General features: G+C 41.0%; 1 protein-coding gene across 1 annotated transcript in view; it reads left to right on the forward strand.

Moving 5' to 3' along the window:
- Positions 1 to 286: 286 nt before the first annotated feature.
- Positions 287 to 20299, forward strand: part of CCBE1 (collagen and calcium binding EGF domains 1) — a gene marked incomplete at both ends in the record, with an annotated part of 102260 nt that continues 82247 nt past the window's right edge. The window contains 2 exons of the mRNA XM_080363129.1: positions 287 to 387; positions 520 to 600. Coding sequence (XP_080219255.1) covers positions 287 to 387; positions 520 to 600 — 182 coding nt within the window. The remainder of the gene's footprint in view (positions 388 to 519; positions 601 to 20299) is intronic.

The raw sequence follows: 20299 nt of genomic DNA on the forward strand, positions 1-20299 counted from the left end.
GCTCCCTGCAGCCAGGGTCCACGGGGAGGCCGGGGGAAGGGGGTGATGTCCCCTCACTCCTACCGCACATCTGCCGCGGCCCCATCACATCTGGGCGAGCGCCCCGTCCCGCCACGGGGCTGCATCTGCCGGCACATCTGGGCGGGCGCGGCCCCTCCCCGCGGGCACATCTGGCGGCGGCGGGGGGCGGCCCTCCGCCGGGGCGGGAGGAGCGGCGGGTCGGCGCAGCCCCGCCGCCGGCCGGGGCGGGCAGAGCCGGCGCGGCGCGCAGGGGAGAGGCGGCCCGATGGGGCAGCCGGCCGGCAGCCTGGCCCCGCTCCGGCTGCTGCTGCTCCTGGCGCTGGGGCACGCCTGGACCTACCGGGAGGAGCCACAGGACGGCGACAGGTGAGTGTCCCCCGCCACGGCGCGGAACCCCGTGGACCTGTTTCTGTGCATTCTCGCCCACTCCATCCACCACCTTGTTTTTCGTTTTTCTCCCCCTTTTTCTTTTTAATAATCCGACTCCTCGCCTTGCAGGGAGGTTTGCTCCGAGAACAAAATCGCCACCACCCGGTACCCTTGCCTAAAGCCCACGGGCGAGCTCACCACCTGCTTCAGGTGAGCGCCGCAGCCGCGGAGGGCGGGGGGGTGAGCGCGGAGCCGGCGGCACACGCGTGGCCGCGGATCGGGGCTCGCTGCCCTGGTGGGGAGTGCGTGGGACACACACGTGTTGATGGTAGGCGTGGGGGCCTCAGCAGCGGCATTTATTTGCCTCCTCTCTGCTCCATGCTGATCTGCCCCGGCATTTTCACTCCCCGTGAACTGGGGAGCAGACAACTCCGTTGAGTCCCTCTTACATTCAGCATCTCCGTTGGCAAGTCCCGCTGTTGCCCAAGTGAAAGGTTTTAATAAGTCACTGCAAATGTCACCCTGAAGGCATTGCTGGAGAGGGTGTGTGTGGTTTTGGTTGTCATACCCTGGCTGTCAGTCATTGATACAGTAAGAAAGGCTTCCTCTGACCTGGATGTCTGAGAGTGCGTTGGTGCTACAGCAGCATCAGTTGCAGAATGATCAATAAGATCAACTGGATTCATGTCACCTGAAAGATGTTTACATTTAGGTACCTCAGAATACCCTCAGAATGAGTAACTTCTTCAGCAACCAGCTCTGGGGGGACATTTCAGCAGAGGCCTCTCAAATTAAGTAAGATTAATCCAACCCTGAGTTTTCATTTTTCACCTGTGCATTTGAGAAACATCACCTGTCTTTCAGAAGAATTTTAAAGCTGTTTTCATGATGACAAATGTCCAGAACAGCTGACAATACATATGCTTTTAGAGAAATATACAGAAAGTATGAGCGCACACATATGCCCCTAGTCATGTTCTCTGATTAGTCTCATCCCCACAGATGAGATGTTTCACCTATGGAATCTGCCTCTTGTGAGAGGTTACTTTGGGGATGTGACTATGCTCTGCCTGTGCATGTATGCCTGCGTATGGCAGGGAGCCACTTACCTTTACCAAAAATACGATAAAGCATGTTGATGCTAGTGAAAAGTACTACAGAGATCTTCCATTTCTTTGCAGAGTATTTTCTGTATCACGTAAATACCAGAGGGCTGCAGATGCATGGTACAGCAGTGTTGTCTCTCACTCAAACGCTCAGGGCTGATTTGTGCTGTCCGGCAGCCACAGCCACCTGGGAAGGTCTCAGGCCGCTGCCCAGTTCTCAGCAGTGTTAGCATCCTTACAGCCCCTGAGAAGAGTTGTGTGGGATTGGAGACCATCCCTCACTGCTTCCCTTGTCCTCTTTCTCTTTTCCCTGTGGAAGTGAGTCAGAGACCACTTTTAAGCAGGTCTGTAGTATGCAGCAGCACGCAGCAGGTTTTGGAGAGAGGCAGAGTGTAGTTTTGAAGGGAAGGGGTGTACTTTGCTGAACCTGTAGCATTTCACTGGTTTGGGAGCAGAACACTGAGGTGAACAAGGCTTTGCTGAAAGAGTGCGGAGTTACTGCAGGAGAGAGATGGAGTAGGAGCTGCATAAAAAGGCACACAGATGACTGTTCTGCTCATTATGCTGTCACTGCTGCTAGTCCCAAAATCCATCCAAGCAAAGTGGGTCTGCTTTGTGTAATGGATGAGGATGTGCTTTGTGTAATGGATGGGGACTTCACAGGCTCCACCGGCTGCTCTCGGCCACCATGCAAAGAAAGCAGGACTTTGTCCAACTGCCAAGTCCCACTTGTACTTTCTTTCATCCTTGCTGTGGTATTCTGACCTTTAGGCTCTGGTTGTGTTGAGCTCTCCCCCTTCTCCACTCCCCAGCTCTCCCCCGTGTCTCCAGCTCTTCCCCCTTCACAATCCCGACTGGTATTCACCATCCTGAACCAGCACAGACTGTGAATGAGCATATCCAAATCACTGCATTGCACCTCAGGTTGTTTTGGTTCATCTTTCAAGTATTTTCTATATCTATGATTGCTAGGGCTGCCTTGCTCTTAGAAAAGAAAAAATCAATTTCCATGTAAATGTGTGTCTTCAAAGTCTAGCCTTTAGGGTTGGGTAAGGAGGGCTCCATCCTCCTGCTCTGCAAGCTCTCTTCCGTGCTGTCTTTATACACAAGAGCAGGGCAGCATCTCTGGAACAGAGGCATGTGGCTCAGCAGAGCAGCCTCGCACGCAGGACATGCCTGTGCCGGGGTGTGCGCTGCTGGTCCTGCCCCTCGGAGGGGACCCACGCTCTGACATGGACCAGCAGCGTCACCCACTTGTGATGGTGAACCTCAGGGGAAGAGCAGCATCTCCATTGCTCCTGCTCACTGTGTGTGCTTCCAGCAGGCACATAGGATTAATGTCAGCAGACTGTGTTTTAATTTAGGATCATTTAATATGTAGTGGTTGAGGCTGTTAACAAGATGACAGGAAACTTGCAAATTTTGATTAAACCTGGGGTGCCCCAGGGTGGGTTTTGTTTTGTGTGAGGCCGAGGTATGTTAGGATTCAGTTTTCACGTCTGAAGTCGCAGCAAACATTTAAAAAACTTCAGCTGGACAGAAACTCAGCTGTGGCTTTGGAGAACTTTAAGTCCAAGTTTCTGAGAAACTTGATTTTTGTGCTCTAATATTTATTCTTATAAAATTTGACCTTTGAAACTCTTCCTATATAGCTTTTCCATGGTATTTCATACTGACAATAGTTATGAATAATATAGTAATTTATTTACATTGTCAGAGGTAGTTTAGAAGGATAGTTAATGTCAGCTTCTCTTTACTATTAGTGTACATACCCAATTTACCTAATTTGTTTTCTAGGTCAAAGTACCTTTTGTGCAGAACTTAAACAAACTGACATAAAATTTATCTCATGTCATAACACGTCAGACATAAGGCAACATGCACTCCTAGTAATGATCTTTTGTGCAATTAGTTAAATTAAAAAAAGAAATACATTTGAAGTCAGATGTCGAAATTCCTGAGCAAAATTAGTTTTCCAAAGCATAAATTCTTGACTGAAAGCAATTTCATCATTTTATTCTTCCTCCTGGAATTTTTCATGAATATCAGCATGTTTGTAGAGCATTTCAATAAAAATAGCGTCTTTTCATCACGAAAAAATATTTATTGAAACTTTTTTTTAAACCAGATTTACCCCTGAACAAAGATGAGCCAAATAGAGGGCCAAGCCAAATGTGGGGCCAAGCACCGAGAATATATTGGCATTTTTCCCTGTGGTCATAGCAACCTTGTACATAATTAGATGTATTTTTCCCTTTTGAATGTGTTCAGTCTGGCCCTTGGCTTAGTTTGATTTATATTTTTTTGGATGTTCTGTGTATTTATTTTCATAAAAATACAGAGGCAGTGGGAACTTGTACAATATATTTTCAGGGCAAATCTCATTTAAGCTCTTGTGTGCAACTCCACAAAGTACCTGCTACTAACGGCCCCATCATTTAAGTACAGAGAACCAGATCTGCATTTGTTGATAATGTAAGAGTTCAGTAAGACTTTGAATTTCTACTGTATGCAAAATTCATCAAATCTGATGAAACGTGGGCAGCATGAGAATATAAGGCCCCAATTACGTTAGTCTTCTCCTGCTATTTGAATGTGATGTTAACACATTTTGCTCTCAGATAGACATTTAAACAATTTATTGGCATGTTAAATTACATGACTGTTGCTGCAGTTTTCTTGAGTGTTTCCAAGTGTTATCACTTGTGACAATTCATTTCGTTTGTCTTAGTAGCAGTCCTTCAGTAGCTTCTTTAGAAAACAGCAAAACTTCATCACTTTATTAACTGGTGTATATCAGAAAGCTAAATATTATATTAAGTTAAAATTCAGAAAGTGTAGTGAAAATCATTCAGAAAAACAATACACAGACTGAACAGAAACATTTGCTAGTGGGAAGCTGTTTGACTATGACCAGTTGTAGAAAGATTCAAGCATGAAAGAGATGAGAAAATGAGAATATTTTTATCCCCTGACTATACAAATCTCTTTGTCTATTAGACACTTAAATGTTGTTGCAAATTGACTTGAAAGCAATGGTGTTGCTCATTTTCAGAAATGTTGATAAAAATAAGAGGCTAAATTAAGGAAACCAGCATGTTTGAATAAGGCAGATGAAAACTTCAACCTGGATCTGCATAACCTGAAAGAACACTTTAGCCATTGCCTTCATGGCCAAAGATAAGGGTTCGTTTTCTTTTATTCAGCTGAAACTCTTAGTCTAATTCCCTGTCACCTTACAAATAAAATTGGTTAGATAGGTTGATGAAACTGATTTTTCTTTAAAACAAATAGACTATTGACTTGGTGAGAGAAATTATCCATCTTTCTCTGACATCATGGTGAGCACTCTCCATTTCCTGAAATTTTTGCTGAAAATGAAGTGGGGAGGTTCCTCAAGGAACGTGTTATCCGCTAATTCTGTGCATGTAGTGATACAGTCGGCTCCTGCTCCTTCTGTGGGACCAGCAGGGAGTAGGAGGTTTAGAATAAGAGTGCTTGGCAGAATAGTCATAGATAATGATGGCAAAATGTTCGTAGGGATGAGATGAATCTTTACATGTTTTATCTGAAAATAAGCCCCATGTTGTGAGGCTTAAATCTTGGCTTAGAACTTAATCAGCAACATTCTTTGGTAGTATTTCACAAGAAAAAAGGTCTTTTAAATGGGATGAACACATTGCAATGTAGGTTGTCAGCTTCTTCATCTAATAATTAGCAGCGACAAGTATTTTACAGAGGCTCTTCCTACTTTTCAGGCTTTACATTTTGCTGTGAACGATTGCTCTAAACTTCATAACAAAAAGACAATTGAAAAGTATTGCAGAAGAGAATGTGTGTATACTTAGACCCTGCTTAATTCTGATGCTAACCAGAGATTGCATGCCTCAGAACGCATTTCTTTTTACTCTCTTGAATGCTGATATTGCTGGTGGAGCCTACTATTTTTATAGACTGTATCATTTTGCACATTCTTAAAAGATAAAAGTAATTGCAAGTAAGTTGGATTGTAGCTGTTTCACAGAGAGCAGCACTTCACTAATATGCCCTTGGGGACCACATGCAGTTCCTGGTTCCCAGATACTCAATGAGCACGTTGCAGAGCTTTCCAATAGGAAAAAAAATGCTATGTACAATTTTTACTCTTTCAGCTAGAGTAAGCAAAGATGACCTTTTGTCATCTTATCTTCAGACTTTTCTTTTTAGAGGTTTCTTTTATTATTTTTGCTGCCATGTTTCCTCTCTGAAGTTTTGCTGACCACTTTAATTTTAATAGAATTGAAAGGGCTCCAATTGATATAGCAGTAAAAACAACAAATCTATCTGATTAAAGCAAAGTACTGCTTCATCTCCATTTATCTTACAGGGAAATGTAGTCCATAGTGGAATTTTGCTGAAAATTCAGGAGAGGATATGATTTCAAATTTTGTTTTGGTTTTAGAAAGCTAAACACACAAAACAGCTGTAATTCCATGCCTGCCAAAAGAGTTTCTTCAGGTTTCAATAAACTTGCAATTCTTTTTCATGTAGTTCAGTGGCGAAATGCCAGGAGCTGCTAAGTCTGTGCATCACTCAGGGTAGCATCAGCATCTGAAACATGCTCACGTAGACTGTGAGTGCAACTGGAAAGAGCTGCAGTGATATTTATTGGTGATGGGACTGAAAATGAGGAGAGACAGAATGTATTAATTTATTCAACCCACAAGGACACCTGTGATATGCATGTAGTATTGGCCTTTTAAGGCCAAATCAAGCCATCATCATGAAAATTATGTATTCAGCAACTCCGTGATGTGCTGCTCTCTGAGTCTCGCTAGCAGTATTTCTACTAATTCATTCATAAACATAGTATCTATGAAGAGATAGAATAAACATAAGTGTTCTCCTAATTGAAAAGTTTTTGTTGTCTGTTTTATGTAGATATAAATATACATGCAAAAATCTTCCTGGAAATTGACATGACAGGTAAACTTTCTTACATATGAATGAATAAAATTTAGTTTCAGTACGCTGCTTTTTTTCCCCACAAAACAGCATATGTTACAATGATGCTAAGACATTTTCCTGGCTTTCCTAGAATTTTTTTCTCATTACTGCCGTTAAAGTAGCACTTTTAAGCATCGTGGATCTGAACGCAGTTAGTCCTTAGTTTGATTTTATTTCCTTCACTGTGATTGCCAAGGGAACAGATTGCTCTTGGTTTCTGTGATATGCTGTGAGTACCTGCTGGTTAAGAGTAAAACCAATGCCACACACGTGTCTGTAGGTTTCCGTACAGCATTTGGGTGGCCGTGACTTTCTGGGTCTCTTTGCTGTCTCATGTCCTAAGGCTACAGATCTGAATTCCTACTGAATTTTGGTGAGGTTAAGGACACTTGTGATTTCAGCAGATGTGGATGGAGCAGAGCCTCCTGCGGCAAAACGTGCTGCTGCTGTGGGTCTACTCTGTGGTGTGTCCTCAGTACCACCAGTTCACTCCAAAATGAACCAATATAATTAATGATCTTTCCAAACATTGCATAATTGCTGTCAGTGGTACACTGATGTAGGACATGCTGCAGTTAAAGGATGAGGTCTGACAAATGGTTGTTCGTGTAGTCCAGGAGATTTTGATGTTCACATCAAAGCAGTCCAGAGAATTTTAAACCTGGCAATCCAAGAGCTTTACGATAAGTGCCCTGTTTAGTGGTTTGATCAATAATGAAATCCAGGTGCATTGCATTGTGGTTTTCATCTACAGAATATAGGGTTAAATATGAACTGACTTTCCTGGGCACGTCGTCTAGCACAGAGACTCCAGACAAACAAAATAGCAGCCCCAGGGCCTCCCGTGGCTGATACAAAGTATGTAATAAAAATAGGCCGCCAAAGGGAATATGACTTTTGTAATTATCCTAAGTATTGTACATACTCCCTAAGGTCAGGCTGCTTTGTCCTTAAAAAAGTGATTGCAGTCTCTCTTGTGAACAGCAGGACATTATTAATACTTGTATTACTGCTCCCATTGTGATGGAGACCTGTTGAGCTGGGTTGTTCTATACTGATTGTGTTCAAAATAGGCAAGGCAGAAAAGGGAGGAATGGAAGAGTAAAGATACGGAGCAGCAAGGAAGAGAAAGGGAAGAAAAAGCAAGGGCTTGGAGCAGGTAGGAAACAAATGAATAAAGACACAAAAAGACAAAATTCCATCTTGCTGGTGGTTTTGTGTGACAGATACGTGTGTGTGAGAGAAGGGAGGCAAACACTCCCCAATGAAGTATAATTTAAATGCATCCAGGCTTCTATTTAAGTAGAACCCAGGAAAACAAAACATCAGCCAAAACCAAACAAAAACACACATGCACACATGTCTGTTCTCCCAGATAGACTTGGAGCTGCTGCATCTTCCCTTGACAGCCTCTCCCCTTCTCTCCTTCCTCAGCTTGGAAAATCTCTCTGTAATTCCCCTCTGTAAACTACAGGTCCATATGAGGACAGGAGGAACACTTTACAGGCTGATATTTAAATTACCCGTCCAGTCTTTGCTCAGTTCACATTGACTTCAGTCATTGTCATAACACAGAATTACCAGGAAGTAGTTGAACCTGAAATAGTTAAGCTATGCTTAGAAAAATAGATCAAGCTTGCTAGACATCCCAGATAAAATGGGATTGCCCATATTCTGCTGTGAAAGCCGCTGCCCAGTATAAAGCGCACACAGGTGACATGTTTTCTGAGGCTTCTGCTGTTCCTGCCTATTTTTATGTCATTTCATGTTTGGGAGAGCAGTGACTGCATGTGTGCAACAAGGTCACATCAAGCAGGTATGTGCAAGATACCTGGTGTGGCCTGTACTGCTGATTTATCAATGTGCAGAGAAACTTCACCTGGGATATATCACATTTCAGATTGTGCTCATGCTTACGCAATGCTGCTCATTTGCAGTGTGTGTGTTTTGGGGTTTTTGTTGAGATTGTGCTGAATTTTCACAACCTTGAGTTTCATCTTTTGTTTCTACCTCTTGAGATTTCTTTTATTTCAGTGTGTGAGTCGTTGCTGGGTGTTCAATATCAGTGTCGCTTCAGCTGGAGCTGCTGGGGATGACAGTGGGTTTGCTTTGTGCCAAGTCAGTGACAGGGAGAAGATCGGCTCTAAGACCTTCGTTTGTGTTGCTTATGTCTAATACAGATCCATTTGGATCACTCCAAGGCTCCTTTCTTTGACACTCACACTTATTAGGGGGCTAAGACCTGTGCCTACCATCCAAATAAGCAGATTTAACATTTTATTTACAGTTAAAAAACAAACAAACATACCCAAACCTTTCCCCAAAATCTGTTCAGAATTTTTTCTGTTGTCCATTTTCTGTTTGCTCGGTTTCAGTTTTCAAACTAGCAGTGGCTTCTTTTGTAAACTAACAGTAGCAAATGTCACCCTACTGTTCTACTTTGTCATTTCTTCTATGTTGTTCCAATTGTAAGCAGAAACAATGGAGATCAGAATCCATACAGTGCTGACTCGGTTTCTTGGCCCAGGAAGAGAAAGCCATTCACTTGAATCTCCTTGAGGGTAGCTCTGTTTAGCAGTCAAAGCAGAAAACTAATTTCAGCTGCAGACACTAATCTCAGATCTTAGCTGAGAAATCCTTAGCTGGAAAATCCTTCTGTCTTGAAGAGTGTTTTCCATCATGTTGATTTCATTGTTGATCCTGGTTCAAAAATGGAGTACGAGACTGTAAAGCGTTTAGGGTACATCCAGCTATTAAAGGCATGTACTCCTGGGTTATTTGTTAAACTTATGTTCTAACCACATCCATTTTAATTGATGGTCTGTGATGGAATTTAAATAAGGTGAAATTTACAGTGACTGTATTCACTCTATTAATATTAGCAGCCATTCAGTACTAAATGCACATCAAACCCTTTTCAAATGTGCTGGGAGCTGAAGAAACCCATACACAATGCTTTCAGTGGGCAAGAGAGGCAAAATCAAAGCTATAATCTGACTTTTTAAAGAGATTGTTCTTAGAGAATGAATAGGCTTATTATAAGTCAAAGGCAAGTTACACTAGAGAGAGAGAATTTGGAAAAAAAATACAGTACAATGTTCATCTGGGCTACTAAGTCTATGACAAACAATAGTCTTTCTATATAGAAATTAGTGGTGCATAGATTCCAATGTAAAACAGCAGTGTTCATGTCGGCTTCACAGTCTCATTACCTTCCCTCAAGGCAGAAGGCTGACCACCTAATTCTCTGTAATAGGACGCGTTAAGTCCAAGAAGCTAGATGAGGCAACATGGATGAAGAAATACATGAAGTATTATCATAATATTTTACAAGTAATGGGAGAACACCGACAATTTAGAAATTTGTAAAAACACACAAAAAAGCTTTCTCAGAGTTCTTTATATAAGAGAGAGCAAATAACTTTTATTGGATGCGGTACTTCACTGTAAATAATTTCCTGCCCAGAGCTCTGATGTCTCAGTGGAATGTTAATATCTCCATGATCACATTCAACACATTTAATACATGTTGTAAATCTGACATCTTGCCTGTTCAACAAGATGTTATTATCATACTCAATTTTCATTATAGAGTTTATTATCAGAGCTGCACCAATAAAGTGGTGTCGTTTCCTAAACATTGCTCTCTGGAATTTTGACAAAACCCTTTAGTTTAGTGATTATTGCCTTTGAGAGTTAAAATGAGTTATAACTCAAACAAAAGTAGCCAAAGGCAAAATTATTTAATCATTATAATAGCGTTTGTGGGAAGAGAAAACTGGGTGAAAATGGAGTTGAGGGTCTTTGGTAGATCTTAGTGGTTGAGAAGCAGAAAGTGAGAGAAAGACTTGAGGGACCAGAGGGTCACTTGAGCTACTGTTTGGTAAATGCTTGATCCTCCTGGGGATGTGTGCTGTTAACTGGGGCTTCCAGAAGCGAGAGCAAGGAGCAGGGCCAGACAGGCGTGCTGGCAGTCTGCGCTGACCTCTGCCCGCTGCTTGGAAATCAGCAGCGTGATGAACCCAACTGTGGTTGGGCTGTTGGTCTGCACAACAGCCCAGACAGTCCATGGCCAAGTCTTGTCCCAGACTGTGACTCTTGTGGTGCCTCAGATGTTGGCTTCTCAATAAATAACACAACATGCTGCTTATATGGGAAATAGTATATTTGCTTAGATGTAGAAAGGCTGTTTCAATGTTTACTTGGATTTTAAAAGCTTATTAGGTTTTTCTGCTTTGGTTTGTTTGTTTGTTTGTTTCCTGAAAAAAGTATATGTCTACTCCACTGCACTTTCTACTCCCTGGAGGCTACAAATGCATATGCAGAGGGCAGTTGGTGAAACTGCTTTGAATTTCAAAATTGAGAGATGAGAAGCCTATAGAAAATGGGTCAATCCTTTATAATTTTCATGGAAAACATTTTAATTTCAAGCTTTTCTGATTTTAAAATGAAGAAACACAAAATAGAACATGATTAAAAATGGAGAACATAGGATAATTTTTAACCTACCTTGTTCTGCTTGCCTTGGAGCTTGTTTAATAGCAAAAGACAAGATATTAAAAATACTACTTCTCAGCGTGTTTCCCTGTCCACTTCCACCCTTTGGTTCCAAACGTCTATTTCTCCAGACAAAACCCAGAGGTTTTCTTGAGGCCAAGTTAACATGTCCTATTTCCTCTTCATTTTAGAACTTCTTAAAGAGAAATGAAAATTCCTTTGTGATATGACCTTAGTGAAGAACTTTACACAGAGAAGTTTTTATATAAGGACAGATCTGTGCTCCTGGCATCTCCTGTGGGTTTGAAGTAGATTAAGAGTGCATTCAAACCTTGTCCTTGTATCTGATCTTAAATTATGTCCTTTTCCTGCAGAATTTTTTCTGTGTGGCACAGCAGTTCAAGAAAAACTACTTGGCATGCACGAATGTCTTTGCAGGGCTGGTCCCTTCTTGATTATCCTTAGAAGCTCACCTGTGTTAAAGAATGGCTCTTTTGGTCCCCTGCAGGGGCACTTCCTTAAATGACAAGGTGATATATTAAAAGTTTTGCACAAGGTTGCATTTCCATACCTCTACTGACTTCCCTGGACCTATACCAAAGTGTATCAGTTTGAGAATTCTTCATTATTATTCTTAGCATTCAAGCAAGCAAGAAGTTGTTCAAGCAGATTGAATGCATCTTACCATGTAAGTGAGATGTCTGCTTGACTTTCCAAGCTGAGTTTGTGGCCAGAGTCCTGTTTGTGCTGTTTGTTGTCCTCTCACTGACCCATATTTGAGTTGCAGTTTTATGGAGCATGTCTGGAAGGGTCTGTGACGGTGCCCCTCCAGATTTACACCAGTGCAAGCACAGCAGTGCTGGAAAGCAATGGTGGTTAACCATAGGATGGACTTGCCAGGAATTGAGTTCTAGATCCTGGGCTAAATTTCTGTGCTCCTCAAGGAGCGCCGCCATGCCAAATTTGCCTTCAGTTACCCACCAGGGTTTACTATGGGATGGCAGTATTAGCTACTTCTCGTGCTGTAAACCAGAGGAAAAATCCTAATTTATGTCCTACATAAAAAATAACTTGATAGCTTACACTGAAGATGTAGTGTTCCTGTTACAGCAAAGAAGGTCACCATAAATTCGATCTTCAAACAATTTGCTGCACTTTATTTATGGTGATTTGCTGTCATTCCAGTTCAACAAAATGCTACTGTTTGAGATAAGGAGAAAAAATGCTCCTTTTTTGAAATATATTTTTTCGTATCCGCTGAGAGACAAATTGGATTTTCGTTATGTTTTCTTATGTTGCAAAAATATCCAGAGTATTTCCACAGTGGGAGTAAGTTAATGGTACATCACTGGAAAACTTCCAGTGAAAATAGCCATGGCAGAGTGAAAAGAACAGCAGAAAACAAGTAGTTGGGAGCAAGAATGGCTAACATGTATTTATTTACACATCTTTGTTTGCAATATGGACTGCTGGATATTTTTAAGTACCAGGAAAAAGAGACTTCAAACATTTCCATTGACCTTACAGCCATTACAGTTATAAGTTGTTCCAATTAAAAGAAGATTGTTCCAAGAAATTTTCTTTAAGGATATGACAAAGATTTAATGCAGGACAAATATATCTTCAATATGGAACTAGAGGAGAAAATCTCTGCGTTCAGACTCCTCTTAATTGTATCTTAGGACTGAAGATCCTGGCTGTATTCCATATTGTCCAATTTGGTGCTTTGGTCTGTAGGGCTTCTCTTTTGGAAGAAAGAACCAAACAAATATAGCAATCCTTTTATTAAATGCCATCTTGACTGTGCTTCTTGGAAGCTTCTTGGCCCAGAGGATGAAAAATTACAGAAAGTGTTTATTACCGAAATCCAGTTTCAGTTGCAAGCAGATTAGCTGTTTCAAAATATTTAGTATCCTGCCTGCTACAGTGGGATGCATATGGAAAAAAGCTGCAGAGCACCATCAAAGAACTGGAAAAGTCTTTGTGTCTTGCTCTGGAGTCACGCAATTGATTTTTGCAGGAAATTCTTCAAAATATGAGTTTCAGACGTGGTCTTTCCATCCCTGAGTTGCCCTGTGTACTAAATGGGGCTGCTGTGGGGAAGACCTGGACCATGAATCCTCACATCATCCCAGGCTGCCCAGTGATAATGGCAGAGAGAAGCAGATTTGGGGTCTGGAATTCAAGTTGTCAAATGGGTGTGTGGGTGTTCTGCAGCTGGATATCAATAATTGAATGAAAAATTACTTTTTTAAATTATTTTAATTTATTTTTTTTTTAGGAATGCTGTCGTTCCTAAGCCCATTTATAGAGCATGAAAATAGTCTGTTTATGTGGAAGGCTTCTTTGAAGGAGCAGCTTCTTCTTGATAAATACCGAAGTAGATGCTAGCTTCTGTTTGAATAGTTTTTATTTTTGAGAATGGCTGAACAGCAGACTTTAAATAATTTTAAGCTCTTCCTTATTACTAGAGACGAAATGACATTGTTTGACTTTGAAGATACGTTTCCATATTTTACGCCATAGCATGAAGACATTCTATGATTCTGTGATTTGGAAGACTCCCTGAAGCCTTCCGTGATATCTTTATGAAGTGTTACTGTTAGTCTCTCATAGAGAAGTGGGTTTTTTTGGCACCCCTTCCTACTGAAGCACGAGTTTTACAAGTAAATGCAAGATTTTATTATTTACTGGGAGCTGTAAAAATAATAAAACATAGATCACAGCAGCTTATTTGCCTGCTTTACTCAGGCTCAATGCACTCTTTCAAAGAATTTGTGAGGCACAGACAGCTACTGCTTTTTGTTTGCGTTGTTTATAGGAAGACTTCATTGCTTCTGTTTGCAAATATTTTTTTTTATTTCCTTCTTAAAATTTTCCATGGTGTACTTTTCTGTTAAATGCTCTGAGGTAGTTCACAGTCTAAAGTTGGATGGCCAGTCATTCCATTAATGAGGTCAATGTTTAGATGGAAGATTAGCCATAGAGCCCTTAATTTTTCCTTTTACAGCATGTAGCTAAAAATCATAACAAAGAGAAATTATTTCTAAACTTAGCATCTCAACTGTTGAAGTTAGGGAGGTTCTGGCAATGTCTGAGCTGTCTGTAATGGCAGAGCATAAATTCTCTTGGAAGAAAGTTAGGTTGAGATATGACAGCATATGCATATAAAAATGCTACATAAATTACCATCTCATCTAAGACAGCAAGAATACCTTGTGTTTGTTTCCTAGTGGCTTTGAACAAAAAAGTGATCTAGAGTTAAAACCTGGTTTGCAGCATCAGTGCGAATTTGATGTAGCTCCATTAGCTTTCGTTGAGCTTCTCTAAATTTAAGCTGCTTTAAGTTATGGTGAAAATGAGATTTAGTCCCTGGAATTCAGCTTTTGTGAAATGTCTCCCAGTTCCCTTCAGGGTGAAGTAATTTGATTTTATTTTACAAGGAATCATCTAACTCAGCAGTTGTTGCATATGAGCAAATAAGTTATGTTTTTTTAGCACTTATCTGCTTCACCATGGATTTATAGAGTTGTTTTTGATTACAGGTATAGGTAATGCAAGAGCTAAAACACCAAACAAACAACAAACAAAAAATCCCACAAACCGCACCCACCCCCCAAAAAAAACAAAACAAAACAAAACAAAACCCCAACATCCCGAAAGAAGAATTCCAGCTTGTTTCTTGCATAATTTGTTTTGATAGTCAGCAGTTCTGGGTTAGTTGTAAGTAAATAAATAAAATATATGGAATTAAAAAAAAAGGTTGGTAATCTTAAATGAAGTGGTATGTCTTCACTAGAGACTCTAAGCAGGCCTTTGTATTTATAGCCCTGCCTTACAAGATCAGCATAAGTTTATCCTCAGCCCTCTGATGCTCTAAGGTATGAATCATCAGACAATTTGGATGTGTTACTCCATCAATGATAAGAGTTAGATGCCTGTGTATCATCTGAGGACCTGTGCTCAAGCAGAAGGTATATGGAATATAAGATTAGTGAAGATCATTCAGTTCCTGTATTTGGTAGCACTTTGTAAGTTACCGATGTGAAACAAACAAGCAAACACCCCCCAACAACAACACAATAAAAAAATCAAAACATCAGATTACAAATCTCATTTTAGAACATGATCGAGTCTGTGTTCCATATCTTTCAAAGCTGACTAGGGTGATCCTCTGTATTCCCTCACCCTCACATCACCATCCCAGTTCTTCTCTGAATTCTCTTGCATTTATTAGCATTCCTGAATTACAAAGAGCAGAAAAAAACACTTAATTTTAAGGTTATGTGTGCTGCTTCCAAATGCCAGGGCAGAACATACTCTCTCCTTTACTCTGTTAATTATCCAAGAGTCTCAGCAGTGGTTTTGATTATAGGGCTGTATTTTTCATTCCTAGATGTGTGACTTCAACTCTTACACATTTCTGTGCAGACAGCAGCAAAGTTGCCTGAATTTTTTTTCATTTCTATTTTCTTTCAAATATTTTAATTTAATGAACCAGTGCTGCACGTAAGCACAGAGGTGAAAAACCCTTCAGCCTTATCAGGAGTCTGAGGAGAACATATAAGTCTGCTAAAGCAGGAATTGGATATGCCCTGAAGGGAGAAGCCCGCACCAGCGTGGTGCAGGTTACTCTGCCCTCCACACAGTCCTTTGAAATGTGCTGTGTGACACGGTATTGTGGGGCGAGTCTGAGAGGAAATTAAAGAAATGGATCTGATCACATAAGTAAAGATGAACAGATTTCAAATGGAAAATTAATCCCAGGTCATTTCCATGCTAAGGCATGTGGAGTTGGAAACTCAGAGATTCAGGATGAGCATCCCTGAAAATGTGCCGAAGCATGGTGGCGAAGAGGAAAAAGCTCATTAACTTGAATAAATGAGGGATAAACAATGTCTTTGAAAACTCTGGACTATTTGCTATAATTCAGAGAGAAACAGAGGCAGGCTTTTGCCTGGGGCATCCAGAACTATGAGAACTCTGAAATGCTCCTTGTTCAGTGGTTTGAGAGGAGCCAAGGGGTGTGCACCTCAGGGGAGAAAATTGCATTTTCTGTCTGCTTTAGAAATGTCACTCTGGTCAGACTTTCTCTAGTGTTTTCCTAGAGGAATATATGTGCAATCACTGGAATGTTTGTGCTTTTCTAACAGTCTTGCATGGCAGATCGTCACCTCTGGTACTTAGATGTTTGGGAATGAGAGAAAATAAATAGTGGTCAAAACTTGGCAGGAATTGGTCCCCAGCAGGGATTACCTAAACTCTTCACTCTTCCATGTACCATTTAGACAGGGAGCTTGTTGTAGGTAAAATAAATGTATCTGTCCCAGTGAGATTATTGGGTCAATTGTCTCTATCAGGAGATGGTGCTGGAAATGAGAGGCTCATCATCTGGCAAAGGCAAGGGAGAAAACCGCTGGTTAAGAGACAGCCAGGAACTGGAAATGAGAAAGGTGAGCATGGTGCTGCAGTGTAGGCAGTGAAGTATTTTCAGCAGTGGTGAGAAAATTTTAAGACTACTGTGCAAACCCTTGGTGAGACCTCAGTTGGAATAGCCTGTGCAGTTCCAATTGTTAAATTGCAAGGATCAGGACACAAAAATGAGGAGGCATCAAAGCTTTCGGGGACATGGGCAGCCCATGTGATCAGAAAGGGAAAGTAGCTGAGATATGGGAAGAAGCCACGTCCCTTTTGGAAAGATACAATTCAGTCCTAGTTTGAAAGTTGTATAGCTATCTGAAGGATGATGCGTCCGAAGTACAAAGCTTTAAGACTCCAGGTGTGTCATATTCATGTGAAAACACAGCTTTTGGATTTGGCACTGGTTTGTACAGGGAAGTCTGGACATGGCGATGGGGCCTTATAGGCATCTACATGCAAGCACCTGACCTGGAGAAGTTGTCTTCCTTCTGCCACATAGCTCAGATGCTTTCACTGGCTTCCAAAGCTGCATGCACAGCCATTTTCTTCCTTGCTTGTGTCACGTAACCACCTGTGTAGCTGGCTAAGCTGAGCCAGTATATTCCCAGCTCATGTGAGAGGCACTAGTGCCACCATCACATCTAACAAACCAGCAATCCCCGGGCTGTGGTCGTGCTTATTCCAGGCTGGAGGTGTTTGGGGTCAGCATGAGTGAGCTCTTAGGGACATCAGCTCTACGCCTTGCACTTGCACTAGTACCTGTGGTTTTACCACTGCCAGCTTCTGCAAACTGGAAATCCTCGGTCTCACAAGCCATGGCTACATACCTTAGTATTGGATGCTCCTTCCTCTCTGGTATTTTGGCTGGACTCTTAGCTTTGTTATTGAAAGCAGGGAACGTGGGAAATCTTATCTCTTGTCTGAATGACTTCCATGGCTGTGCTCAACATCCTGTGATGGTGTTGTCTCTTTATGAACGCCTCCCTTGTCATTGTTAACACGGAACAAATATCCCTGGAAACAAACAAAACAAGGAAATATAGAAAATATTTGCTATACAACGGAATTGTGTTTAAATTAAAGGTCTTCTTAAGGAGCTTACTAATACGCACTTAGAGCAAGGCATGCTTTGTCTAGCCCTGAATATTGACTTTTCTTCTGAATCCTAGCAGGATAATGTGGTCTTTTTTAAATGCCACAGTCTCTTTCGTGGACCTAAATCATTATAAGTCTTTTGTACAGAATGATTTAAAAGCTGAAATGGAGTTAGAGCCTCAATGTCATGAATCTGCATGAAAAATCAAATTTTCAGTTAGTTAACAGTATTTTATTGTAGCTGTTTTTTGACAGTGGAAAGAAATATTTGAGTATACTTTTCTCAGTACCTGATCCACAGCCCTGAGCATCAATCACGTAGTATCTCTATGGATACAGTTTTAGTATTGTTCAAAGAACAGAACTTCTGCTCTTCACAAAGTTGTGCCAAGTGGCAGTTTTGGGATTAGATGTCTTGAGACACACGTAAAAAGATAAATTTTTATATATGTGCTGCCTGCTCAAATGCAATCCAGTGTCTGCTGGTATACGGTCTGGGATAGTTTGGCATTGCTTTCTTTCATTAGAAGAGTGAAGAGGTTGGTTGTCTTGTTTAGGTGACTTTCACAGATGCTTGATGCTGAATAGTAATAGGGCAAAGACTTGACCTGGAGGTTGACTCTCCAGTGACCCTTAAAGTTGGAAAAACTGATAAAGCAGCAGTTACACTAATAAAAGCTTCAAATGACCTGAGGATTTAGAAAAGGGAGACTGTTGCCTATAAGAAGAACTGAACCAATGCCAACAGAAAGCTGATACAGCAGCGACTCAAGTGATATTATCTCCTCAACAGACATGACTGTGTTACAGAGGCTGCAAGGTCAGACCCTGGGTTTGCTTAATGGCACATGAAGAAAAAATACATCCTTTCTATACTACTGTAAACAGGGATATGAAACAGGATAATTAGCGTTATTAGAATGAGCTCTCTGCTTCATGGAACTTCTCTGTGTATTTCTCAGCCAAGAAGAACAGTAGGGTCTTTGAAAAAATTACTTGCAGCAAGTTTGAAATGACTCAATGGCCAGAAAGAGAGAGGCTGTGGCTGTACTTTCTGCTGTGTGTAGAAATTGCTTAATCTAGATCATTTTTACTATGATTAGGATCTTACTATGGAATGAGGATTTACAGGATGAAATCAAGGCAAACCTGTCCCAGCTGCCCATTTAACTTCCAACCCAGTATTTAGAGCTGTTTTCCACTGACCTTTTGTATTTAAGGGTCATTACCACAAATACCAGAGTGTTCGGAGCAGATTCTGTCTTTTTTATTATTTTTGAAGTCCTTGGGACATGAGTGAAGGACAGCTCAATCATGAGTTACAGCAGCAGACCATCTCCGAAGGCCTTCTGATCATTTGATGGAAAGAGCCCAAGCTTGCCAGATATTTCAGCATTGCTGACATGTTTAGTGCTAGATATGGTCAAAAGCAGCTCTTCAGAAATTGTCACCACATAAGTTGGTGAGTAATTACAAGCATGGCTCAGTGGTACCGAAAGATAATTTTAGAGTAATGTGGTTGCATGGATACTTGGCTTAAGCATGTGCCACATCATGGTGGTTCTGCAACTTTATAACAAACAGAATGGAAAAAAACACAAGTAAACAATACCAATTATGTCTTCCAGATTCTGATTTGTTAGGATTTAACAAACCAAAAAGTACAAGGCCAGGAGGTAAAATCAGCTGTCATGATGAAGTTACTTGCTTTGGGTCAGTGTGTTCCCAACTGCACTTTTGAACTAGATCAAATCCCATGCCTAAATTCCCTGAGTTTTACCAGGACTGCTGCCCCTGGAAGTCATGGGGTCATAAGTCAGCAGCAGCTGACACCCCCAGTGACACCAAGGAGCCAGGCCACCTTTTCAAGATGGATCTGGTGGCTGGAAACACTTTTCACAGCTTTATCCTATCTGATCCTCCAATTTATCAATTTTACCCTTTTTTTTTTTTTAATTATTACTTTGTTTCCCAGTAGAGAGAGGAATATGAATATGTGTTTACCTACCAAAGAGAGCTAGAAATAAGCCAAATCTTTTTGCTTTCTTTTCTTAGTTGTCACAGGCTAAGAGCAGTTGCTGTGTCTAATTCAGGATTTGAAAATATAGTTCCAGTCCTAAAGCCAAAAGCTGTATCTCATGCTGTTATTTTGGCAAGGATCTCCATAGGGGGTACAATTTAGCAAAAATGGGTGGAGACCTCAAGAAACATTTGCTTTCTTGGAAAAGTCTAAATTGACCAAATATTATGGGAAAGATTGGAAGAACATAAATTATCTCTAATCTCTTGAGAGGTATCAGAAGTGAGGTTTTATCAGGCAATATCTGGTGTCTTGTATCTATCAACTGAAATGAAAATCCAAATATGAAGTCAGGGCTGGGAGGCACTTTGTAGAATCAGACAATCCCCAAAAGCTGTAATTTATACCTGGGTTAGGGGTAAATGTAAAACAGTATTTTAAGCCGTGACAGCTGTAAGCTTGCTGTAATTTTTAAGAATAGACAAAGTGAGGAAAGAGCTGTAATTTTAGTAGGTTTTGGTATCTCTCTTCCACTTGTCTTGAGTGTGATCTCAATGCATGCTGCAGGATGAAATCAGCACAGGAAACTCTGTGCTCTAAACAGAAACTAGGTACGTTGTCTTAAATCACACCCCAAGCAATGCGGAATCTGGGGGAAAAGAGATCACTGCGTTGCTAACTGGTACAAAAAATACCTTTTTTTCCTCCAAACTAGATTAGTTTTTACCATCTCACCATGTAAAAGATTTTTAGGCGCTCACGTGGCATTTGTTCTTTTCTTGGA

This window comes from Nesoenas mayeri (assembly GCF_963082525.1).
Source record: "Nesoenas mayeri genome assembly, chromosome: Z".
Classification (NCBI taxonomy): domain Eukaryota; kingdom Metazoa; phylum Chordata; class Aves; order Columbiformes; family Columbidae; genus Nesoenas; species Nesoenas mayeri.